The sequence below is a fragment of the Salvia hispanica genome, chromosome 1 (assembly GCF_029641045.1).
Source record: "Salvia hispanica isolate PSC_SH4W2 chromosome 1, Shi_PSC_v1, whole genome shotgun sequence".
Lineage (NCBI taxonomy): Eukaryota > Viridiplantae > Streptophyta > Magnoliopsida > Lamiales > Lamiaceae > Salvia > Salvia hispanica.
In genome coordinates, this window is record NC_142692.1 from 44893174 (window position 1) to 44905453 (window position 12280).

At 35.7% G+C, this 12280-nt stretch overlaps 1 protein-coding gene across 1 annotated transcript; it reads left to right on the forward strand.

Moving 5' to 3' along the window:
* The first annotated feature begins 3781 nt into the window (after window positions 1-3781).
* LOC148933910 (uncharacterized) lies at window positions 3782-4755 on the forward strand. The gene is made up of 2 exons (XM_089059049.1): window positions 3782-4273; window positions 4460-4755. The coding sequence occupies exons 1-2, from the start codon at window positions 3898-3900 to the stop codon at window positions 4546-4548; spliced, it is 465 nt and encodes a 154-aa protein (XP_088915175.1). The 5' UTR covers window positions 3782-3897; the 3' UTR covers window positions 4549-4755.
* Window positions 4756-12280: the final 7525 nt, after the last annotated feature.

A 12280-nucleotide genomic window follows, 5' to 3' on the forward strand; every position in this document is an offset into this window, starting at 1 on the left:
GACTATGTTTATGTGTTATTTTTCAAACATTTCATAATTTTTATTTAACTATTTACTTTTTTAATTTCTAATTTCATTTAATTCTTATTTTTTAGTATAACATTGCAAATGAATGTATCTATTAATCAAAGAACAAAAATATTAAATTTTGGATTAATTTTTATACGATGATGAAGTGCAACTTAATTGATAACATGCTTCCTTCCAATTGGTCGAATTAAGTGTTTGAGTCATCACATGATAAATGCAAAATGACTATTGATCTTTTAAAAGCAATACCTTTCATTGATCATAACAATAATTTTTATTCACAAAAATAATACTAGTATAGAGTAATTTTTATTCAAAATAATGATATTTTATAGTATTACAATAATAATTTTTATTAGTAAGAAGAATAACTTTTATTAGTTAAAAACATTAACTTTTACTTAGAAGAATTATAATTTTAGTCCTATATAATATATTTATAATATTAAAGTAATAGAGTAACTTTTATAAATAAAATAGTACTCCGTAAATTAAATTTTTAAGAGCAATAATTTTTAGTTTTATATTTTAAAAATCATATGAGCTCTTTCTCGTAAAAAATATGTATGTTTTAAAAATTATTATTTAATTGATAAAGTTTATACCGTTAAAGTAAGTATGCAAAGAAAACAAAATCAAATTGTCGCACCATTCCATAAAATTATAATTAAGATTAAAATACTCTAATTAAAACTATAGATCAATAAAGTAGCTAATTTAATTTTCATAATCTAAGCTATCTTTCTAAAATAACATTAGGGTATATAAGTCAAAATATAAATTACACTTATGGCAAAGTGACATAGGGGTATTATGGCATAGAGACATTATGTCTCTAAATCACTACCCTTAACAAAATTCTAGGGAACCACTTCTAAACATTTCATATCTATCCGAGCACATTTAGAATTAGAACTAAATGATTTACTCGAATTACAACGCACACCAAATGCGATTGCCGTATCATATTAGCAATCTGATATGTTATAAGTTATAACCTTCTAAATACTAGTACCACTATATAACGTTGCTTAAAATATAATTGAGTTTTTTTGTTTCTATTTTTGTACAGATGACTCAATAATTAGACGTATTGAGCTGTCCATGACAGCTGATGGCCAAGCTTATATCTTAAATAAAATGGTGTTAGGCTATTTTTAATTATGCATCAAATTTTGTTTTTGGTGCTGAAAACTTCTCTAATTATATTAAAATCCTAATTTTATTTTTGCGTGTTTTCATGAAACAAAATCAAAATATGGAAATTTTGTGAGACATATAATAAAAAAAATGGTGTAAAATTTTGAGTAAAAAATGAGTTTAAGTTTAGTGTTAATGGTTGGAGATGGTTTTAGACTTATTAGTACATCTTATTTTAGTTCAAATAAAATTTATTTTTATTTGTAAATTGTCTATTTGAATACTACTCCGTATTATCTTAATAGAAGAATGAAACGGGAACAAGTTAATTTATGAATTTTTTCGAATCAAAGTAATTTTATAACCGATTACGAAGACATGTCTCAAATTGTGTGAACACAAAATTTGTTTTAAAAAAAAATTATCTCCAGAATATTAATATGGCTTCCCAAAAGAATTAAAAAGAAGAAAATAGTGGATTTGGGATATTATTTATTAATATGTTCTTATCCAATTTAAATTTTTGCATTTAATTATTTCTTAATATGCTATTATCCAATTTACTAATATGCATTTATAAAGGCATTAATTCATTAACATGCTCTTGTCCAATTTTCATTTTATTCTTGATTAAATTACTGTAGCTATTTGTTAAATCTATAAATTTCAAAAGAGCGTGTGACTCGATTTAATAATTACTGTCTCAAAAAAATGTTGAAAACTATAGCAAGTAAAGAAATAAGATACGTTAACATACATTCAATCGTAATTGAGAATCTGAGATAAAAGTAATCAACTTAATCAGTTCATGTTCAAGCTATTTTTTACCCTTTTTGTAATTCGATGTTTAATTGTATACTTTTTTGCGTTTTAATGAGAGATAAGATTGTGGGAAAAAATTACGGTAACATAATTGTAACTATTCTCCCACGCGTTTAATCAATTGATCGAATAATTAAATAAGGCGGATGGATCATTGATATAACTTTAAAAATATTTATCTTATTTCAATAATTATTGAAAAACACTTACGTTAATTGGTAGCGTGAAGTCAAACATGATCATAATCTGACACTCTTAATTATCGTTAACACGGTAACTCCAAATAAAATTATAGACTAGTATTCACTGTATATAATGCTTCAAAGCAAAATTCTATATATCTCACTACATATTTTAATATCCCCAATGGAAATATATTTCATATTTTTTTAAAAATTTATAGTAGGAAAACTTGAAACTTTTAAAGCTTCATGTTATTCTCTTCGTATCTGAAGATTTAGAGCTCTTAACTCTTCAAAATTAAATCCAAACACTCCACCCGAAAATTGACATCGAAAAGTTATTACTAAAGTCTTAAAAGATTTAGTGTAGAAATTATACATTGTAATCATAAAAATTTTGTCCTTTGAATTATAATGTTTTTCAAATTTATTGGAGTTTCAAAACAAAAATTAGGTTGTGTGTGGGTTAATATTATAACCATTTTTCTCCAAATTGCCCCAACCCCAATAAGTTTAAAGTTGAAACATGAAATTATATTGTTTATAAAATTACCCTTCTACGCAACTACATAACCTAAGTTATGTTGAGATATTATCACCTCTTGTGGACTATGTGGCTGCAAATATGTTATTGCTTATGAAAATGAAGCTTTCGTAAACATAAATGGTGAATACCAAAATAATATAATCGAATAGAGAATATGATACCTCCAAATTTTTCAATAATACCAATAACAGTTTTTCCTAGAAATATCAAAAAATTTCTTAAAGATCAACGTTCAATCCGAAAACCAAGCAAACTCATTCCACACGCAATTTCCAAAAGCTCATACAAATCAAGTTAAACCCATAATTCAAACCTGAAACAAGAAAGATACAATACTCTCGGGTCAATATCTAGCGCCCAAAGCTCTCAAAACTCAAGTCAATCCCAAGGATCATTTATTTTCTAATTGAAAAGATTTACTATGTCCGCAATTTTATAAAAAAATGTGTTTACATTTTCATAAGTAGATTTTAAAATTTACAATAAAGCTATGCAACCAAATTTTGTACAACCAAAAATTGATTTATTTGAGAAAAATGTAATTTATTTATACAATTAATTAAAAAGTTAGACATATTTATAGTATAGGGAACATGCATAATATTATGGTATTTATGTATAATTTTTTAAATTTTTTTGAATCATAAAATATAATTAATGCATATTTTAATTTAAATTTGAAAAATAATAGAGAAATAATGCAAATATAAAAATAAAAATTGAAAATGAGACCAAAAACTAATAAAGTGTTTTTAATTTGTTAACTATTTATATTTATTATTTTAATATTTAATTAACACATTAAAGTTACTAATATAATCTTGTTTTAGTCGTACAAAATTTGGTTATTTATCATTACGCATTAAAATTTATTGGTAGATCTTAAAATTTATTGGTGGACGATTATAGGATGAAACAGCTCGAGAATATTCCCGCACTCCTACTAAAAATTGAGGCGGCGACAGGTCGCGTGGACCCCACATGGCCCCACAGTCCTTGTCAGACTCCTTTGACAACTCGCTCCACCTCACCCCTATATATACATCCTCCAGATTCCCAATCCCACTATTCCCGCTCCCCTCAAATAAACCACTCAAAAATAAGGGGAAAATAATAATAATAATAAATCATTTCCCCTCTGCCCGCCCCCACACGGCGGCGCAACCGCAATCCTCCATGTCGGCACCAGAGCAGCGCGGCCTCCTCCGCCGCAGCGGCAACCAGCCGCCTCTCTGCAAGCAGAACTCGTGGTCGCCGGACATCCTCCGCGACGAGGCCTGGACCAACCGCCGCCGCAGCCACCGCCTCCGCCGCGGCCGCAGCGTCACCGACGAAGACCTCGAGGAGCTGCGCGCCTGCTTCGAGCTAGGCTTCAATTTCGACTCCCCCGATCTGGATCCGAAGCTCTCCTCTGCTTTCCCCGCGCTCGAGCTCTACTGCGCCGTCAACAAGCGCTACACCAATAGCCTCTCCCGATCTTCCTCCGCCTCCTTCTCCGATTCCGATTCCGCCTCCTCCGCTCTCGAGAGCTTCGGATCGTTCATCGATCCAGGTAATTTTTTTAAAATCTGCCTTTTGTGTTCAATCTGCTTTTGTTTGAATTTCGATTTTGATTTTGATTGATTGCGTGTAGAAGGGGAAAGTGTTTGTGAACGTTTTTCGGTTATGTGTGATGTCGATCGAAATCGATGATTGATTTGGATGGATTAATTGATTTCGAATATTTCTGTTTGAATAGGCGAGAATCCGGAGATGGTGAAAACGAGATTGAAGCAATGGGCGCAAGTGGTGGCGTGTTCTGTGCGCCAATCTCCGCCTAACTTATGATTGGGTTGTTGTTTGTTGCAGAATTGCAATTTTAGCTGATTAATTAATGACAGATAATCAAACTTTTTGCCCTATTTAATGGGGTTTGCTGTAAATACATTTTTCTTTAATTGCTGTTTGAATTTTCTTTCCTATTTTTGGAACCTATCATTGATGTATTGAATGAAAGGAAAGAGCAAATAAAAGAAAAAGGAACTTTGTGTAAAATTTCATTATATTCCGCCATTAAATTTGATATTTTTAGTCGTTGCCGCATTGTTAAATATTTTTAGTCGTTGCCGCATTGTTTGGAGTTGCGGCGCATCTTATATCCAACAATTCGTAAAAATCTATTATATTCGGTTGTTGGATTATCGCATTAAATTTGATATTTGAAGTTGTTGCCGTATTTTTTGGAGTTGCGGCACATCTTAGATCCAGCCGTTCGTATTATATTTGGTCATTGGATTATTATCGCATTAAATTTGATCTTTGGTGTTGCGACATATCTTACGATTTAGCAGTTACGCCCCTATCTTTTAGGTCCAGGCTTGTTTTTAGTCCATTGTTCATTGTCCTAGTCTAACTATGTCAATGCTGATCTTTTTAATACATTCAATCCTATAAGTTTTGTTTACTGAATTTTTCATTGCAAGATAATAGAGTCACTACTCACTAGGAATCAAGCATACCAGGAGCTACATAGAGAAACTCTGGTTGGATTTGATTAAATTTTAAATAGGTCGTAAATTCACGGCATACTGTAGAATTATATAAAAATGAATTGTTAATGTTGATTAGTTTTAATTTAAATTAATTTATAACACGAATCTTGGATCAAGACTATTGATAACCATAAACTAGTTCTATTTGATACCTAATTAGGTAAATTTTAGGCGTACAATAAACTGAATGAAATTAATAATTGATGAATAGAGTTGAAGTTTGGAAATGCTTATGTTGATTGAGATGTTTTGGACCAGTACTATTTTTAGTATAATTTGTTGGAGGTTTAAGGAAAAACATGAACCAACTTGCTTTTCTAGATAGTTTTTTACTTCACATGTATGATTGAGCAATGTAGATCTTAGGCGATAATGGTTCGCGCTAGTGTGATCAAGTTTGCCAAACTGAGGCGTTTGAGCATATATACAGGGTAATTACAATTTACATAACAAAATGTTTCACCAATATTTCAATTGAATACAAAATGTTTTAAGTTAACAAATATCATACAAAAAGTTTGATTAGCGTTACGAATTAGTACATTCCGTCTAAAATCACTAACAATATTACTTTTTCTTATTTTTCTCCAAAATTATGCCCTAAAAACATAATATTATTTCTCTAAATAATACCTTATACTTTGCCATATAGGCATTTTATCAAGCAATGAATTCACATTTAATTTTTAGCTAATATTTGTAGCTAATTTTAGAGTCGAAAGGATGAAAAATAAGAAAAAGTAACGATGTTAGTGATTTTTAGACGAAATGTACTAGTTCGTAACACTAATCAAACTTTTTGTATGATATTTGTTAACTTAAAACATTTTGTACTCAATTGAAACATTGATGAAACGTTTTATATGTAAGGTGTAATTACCCCGCATATATAATAACATGATCCTACAGATCGTGGAAATTGAACTATGATGAAGTTGTTAGATACAAATATAAGAGCATCCACAATAGAAATAGGTCAGGCATAGGCCAACCACTCTCTCTCCCTGCCACGTCAGCAGCACTAAAAATCCACCTGCCACATCAGATTTAGGCCAGCCATAGGCCAGCCGCAATAAAAATAATTAAAAAACAACTACATTTACAGAATTAAATTTACGATTAAATTGCGGAATTAAATTTACGAGACATATACGGGAAAATTCATTAATTGCATTAAAAAAAAGTACATTCATTAAAAAAAAAATTACATAATAAAGAAAAAAAACTATCGCCGTGCAGTCTTCCGTGCCCACAACTCTTCAATTATATCCTTTTGGAGTTGAATATGAGCATCCACTTGGCGCATGTCGGCATATTCCTGGAGGCGGCCGACTTCATCGAGAGGTACCCCATGTCGTACGCTAGGGGTGGCCGTTCTGTGGCTTGGACCGGCTTCATCGTCATTGGCCCAACTAGTCAGTTGTAAGCCTTCGTCTTCAACGATCATGTTGTGCATGATAATGCAGACGTACATTATTTGGGAAACGCATTTGACATCCCACAAACGCGTTGGACCCTTAATTGTCGTCCATCGAGACTGGAGCACACCAAATGCGCGCTCCACGTCCTTGCGCGCCGACTCTTGTCGTTCCGCAAAGTAGGTCTTCTTGTCATCCGCCGCGTGCCTGATCGTCTTCACAAAGACGGGCCACCTAGGGTATATCCCATCCGCTGTGTAGTAGCTCATATCATGCCGGTTGCCGTTGGCCACAAATGAGACGGTTGGACCGATGCCCTGACACTTCTCGTTGAAGAGGGGCGACGAGTTGAGGACGTTGAGGTCGTTGTTCAACCCGGCTACCCCAAAATAAGGATGCCAGATCCACAACCGGTAATCAGCTACGGCCTCGAGGATCATCGTGGGATTCTTTGACTTGTAGCCGGTCGTGTAGGCCCCCTTCCAGGCAGTCGGACAGTTCTTCCACTCCCAATGCATACAATCTATGCTGCCTAACATCCCGGGAAACCCATGCTGCTCCCCGTGCATCTCCATCAGATTCTGACAATCTTGGGGGGTAGGGCTTCGAAGGTACTCCTCACCGAAAATTTGAATCACGCCCTGACAGAAAAACTTCAGACATTGCAGAGAAGTCGTCTCACCGATGTGGAGGTACTCATCCCACATGTCCGTCGCACCTCCGTAGGCCAACTACCTGATTGCCGCCGTGCACTTTTGGATAGGGGTGTGGCCGGCTCTGCCAGCCGCATCGTGCCTGAAGCGGAAATAAAGATATTGACGCTCAAAAGCATCAACGATACGCATAAACAACTCCCTGCGCATTCTAAAATGCCGTCTGAACATGGTTGCTGGAAACCGCGAGTCCGGAGCGAAGTAGTCGTCATATAGGCGCTGATGTGCAGCTACGTGATCCCGATCAATCACTGCTCGGTGGTGGACAACCGGTGGAGGACGAGGTACTGCCTGCTGTTCCACCCTTCGCATGTACCGCTCTATCTCGCGGTTCATGTAGGCCTCCATAGCCTCGTTCATCTGCCGTTCGTACTCCTCAGCATCCCAACCACTACCACCACTACCACCACCGCTACCACCCGCGTTATTCATCCCTCGATGTTTCTCTTGTACAAAAATTTAGAGAGCGAGAAAACTCTTTAAAACAAGTGGTGCAAATGAAAATGAAACTAAAATCGCATATGTATAGGTTTTTTTAAAAAAAAAATTTTTTTAAAAAATGAAAATTGGCGCTGGCCGATCGGCACGCCACAATGGCGGCCAACCCCCTCTAATCGGCTATACGCCGATTCTCGGCTGGCCGGTTGCAATGGTTCGGCTAGCCGATTGGCTAGCGACGTGAATCGGCTAGACAGCATTGTGGATGCTCTAAGCTTGTGAGTGAATAGTGAGTTAAACTAGGCCAGTAGAAAGACTCTCAGTGGTGCATACCAAAGCTTAAATTTGATGTGGCAACAAAGGTTTATGAACATCTTGGTGGAAAGTAATAGTATGACTACTTGTTCACATATTTAATGATAAAAAAGTTAATATTGTTATTTTAGAGCAACCACAGCGGTGCAAATTTTGTCATCCGTCCGTCCGTGCCAGCTGCAAGGACGATCTCGTCCGCCGCTGCGAACTGTTCGTCCGTGCCAGCGGCACGGCTGCTCTTAGCTAAGAGCACGTCCTTGCCGCTGAGCAGCCCTACATGGCGTCTTCTGATTGGCCATCGGCATAGCCGTTGACATATTCAATTTTTTTTTAAAAAAAATTTGAAATTTATTTAAAAAAATGTTTTTAGATAAAAAAATATTTTCCCACTTCCCAAAAAATTATATCCGTTTTTTAACCACTTTTAATTTATTTTTCTATTTTTTTCCCCCAAAATTCACATTTTCATCTATAAATACCCCCACTTCGACACAAAAAAAATCGCATTCTCATCTATTCTATCATCTACATTCTCTCATCTTTTTTCTCATATTCTCTCATCTAAATTCCCACCACACTACACAATGTCCGGCTTCGGCGATCACCCCTCCGGCAATCGCGGTTGGAACCACGATTGGTTCGACTCCGACTCATTCCCTAGTCCGGAAACGCAATTTACGGCCCCTCCTCAAACTTAAGGGTCGCAAGGTCCGGGTGGCTACCGTCCTTACCCGGTGCACGATCAAAATGCCTCCGGGTTCGGGTGGGTACCCAAACCCGGATCGGGAGGGAGCAGCAGCTCTACTCCTATTCCTACTCCTACTCATCCTGTTCGTGGCACCCGCACCCCGCACACTCCGGGTGAGATGATGGCGATGTTCAAAGCCTACTTGGCAGTCTCCGAAGATCCGGAGACTGACACGAACCAAACCGGGGAAATTTATTGGTGGCGCATCACTCGTCTTTACAATGAAACCCGGCCGGGGGAACCATCTATCGCAATGATAGTATGGTGCGCAATTGCCTCTTCAGATGCAACGAGACAATCGGTAAGTTACAGGGGTATTACCTCCAGGAAGAGCGGTCGGCGGGGAGCGACATGAGTGAGCTCGACATCATCACTGCCGCCTTGGCAACCTACCAACGCATGGAGTTCAAAGCGTTCAAGTACCTCGATTGTTGGCAGGAGGGGCGCCTACATCCGAAGTATAGGGGCGGCGTAGTAGCATCCTCCTCCAACAAACGGTCGGACGTCGGTAGCCCTATCTGACGGTGCCTCCGATGATGTGGCTACCCAGCTTGCCGGAACTAACTTGAGTAGCCCCGACGCTGGCCCAAGCAGTTCCCGCCGGCCGCAAGGAAAGAAGAAGGCGACGACCACCCGCCATCGCGCCTCGACTCCATCCGCCCCCGTTCCCTTTGTTCCTCCTCCACCCGCGAACAACACATTGTGGACCCTCTTGGGTCAACTCTATTTGAACGATACGTCTAAGATGACTCCGGAGCAACTTGCAACACATGAGCAAATGATCCGGGGTTTCAAGAGGCAATTGGGGATAGATGACTAGTCTTCTACGTGTTTAATTTTTAATTTGTAGGATTTTAATTATGTATTTTTTTATTTTCTAGGATTTTAATTATGTATTTTTATTTTTTAGGATTTTAATTATGTAATTTTTATTTTTTAGGATTTTAATTATGTAATTTTAAATTTTTAATGCATTTTCATATTGTGAAAATATTTTTATTTAAATTGAATAATAGAATGGTAGGACCCTTGAACTTGTCCTTAGCTAAGAGCACGAATGTGGGTGTTGTGCTCTTAGCTAAGGGACAAGGAGTAAAAGTGGGTCCGGGTCCACTTCCATGCTCTTAGCTAAGAGCACGGATGAGGATGCTCTTATTATTTGCTAGAAGTATTAAAATTATACAGCATTGTAGAATTACTGAAACATAAATGATGGAATGCAGAGGTAAATTTGTTTTGCAAAATTTTTATTAGTACTATTAAAATTTTTATTATTCACGTCATATACGTCCGTTACTATTTCCGTGAGTACAATTCGGTTAGAATTGAATCAAAGGCTGCTAGTTTTGATTGTTTTTCTCTGAATATTTATCAGACTTTAGAGCATCCGCAATGGGCGGCTAGCGACCGGCTAGCCGATTCGTCGCGCTGGCCGATCGGCTAGTCGAACCATTGGAGTCGGCCAGCGCGAAATCGGCGAGCCGATCGGCGTGGGCTGGCCGATCGCTCGGCGCTGGCCGATGCGCTGGCCGCCATTGTGGTGGCCCGATCGGCCAGCGCCGAATTTTGTTTTTTTTTTTAATTCTTTTTTTAATTTTTTTAATTCTTTTTAAAAAAAAAATTTAATTCTTTTTTTTTTTAATTTTTGAAAAACTATATAAACGCGATTTTCTCTATCTCTAAATTTCTGTACAAGAGCAACATCTAGCGATGGACAACAACAACTAGCCCAATACAAAATTAAGACCTAAAACAGAAACATGTCATACCGTCGGGCTCGTGTGTGGAAGCCCGGATTTTTTTTTATTATGTTATTTTTATGATTTTTAGTTAATGTACTTTTTTTTATTTAAATAAAATTAATGAATTTTCCCGTATATGTCTCGTAAATTTAATTTCGTATTTTAATCGTAATTTTAATTCCGTAAATGTAGTATATTTTGAATTATTTTTATTGCGGCTAGTCTATGGCTGGCCTAAATCTGATGTGGCAAGTAGATTTTTTAATATTGCTGACGTGGCAGGGGAGAGATGGCTGGCCTATTGCTGGTCTATTGCTGGCCTAAGCACCATTGCGGATGCTCTTATATATGAAGTCGATGGCATTTCTGAAGAGGGAAAAGCAAAGGAATGTCCTAATTTCGAAGACTAGACTGATTGAAGTTTGACATTTTCAGCAAATTGTCATATCTTAATTGAGGTTTAATTTAATATGGTGAATTAACAATACGGTAATTCATCTATGTATTTGTATAAAAGGAACAGTGTGAGGTCAATGATTCACACGATTCCCGCATCAAATAAAAGCATTTTGGTAATACTACTATAGTTTAATCTGACGTAGATTGGTACCTTTACGCCGTTTCAAAAGTACTGCGATAGACTATTGTATTTTATCGCCTCTCATCCAAAAGTGGGCTCTATTTTATGATAAAAAATTGTACTCCAATACTAACCCACTTCCGATTTTATTTGCCGTCAATTTATTCTGTGTCTACTTTTCTTCAACAAACTCTAGCTGAAAATTGTCAAAATTTGACTGATGAAGAATATCGTTTTCAAATGTGAAACACCATCATGTTGAGTTAATTATCACTTTCAATTGCAGCAATAATAAATATCTGTACGAGGGATCTTTCATTTTCCAAAAGTCGAATGGATGTCAATTTTGTATTTTAAAAATAGTATTAGCTACTTTAATATTCCTTGATCTTGTTTAATAGTATAATTTTTAGGAATTAAAAGTGCTATAGAATTCTTTTGAGGATCATTGATGCATTTTTCGATAAGACCAGAGACTATTAGGATAGTTTACTCTTAAAAATAATGGCTTAAATTAAGTATATAATCAAATTGTATTTAATTAGTAGCATAGCTAGCTATCAACTTAGAGAATGAAATATGTCAAAACTCATTCTTATATTAAAAATAAAACTAAGAGTAAAATATATAAGGTATCCGAATTTTTAAATTTAAGCAAAAATAATCTATAAATTTTAAAAATATCATGAATAGTTCATGAACTTAATAGGTAATCCAACCCACGGTACTTTTTCACTATTCGGCCTATTTTTTCACCAAAAATGTCCTCCGGTATGGAGGACATTTTTTACTTTTACAAAATTGGAGTAACTGGATACATGTACTTATAATATATATTTTTTTCTCTGTCTAGTATTGAATGTGATATTTTTCTATAGTTTAAGTACCTGAAATGATGGTAACATCGATTATCCTTAATTATGTGGCTTATAGATAAAATAACACAAATGAAAAAGGCAATTCCATATTTAAACGAGATTTTGATAACTATTTCAAAAATTAATATGAGAACGAAAGCAATTTCACCTATCACTAATTATGTGGATTTTAACATAAAATAACACAATTATGAAA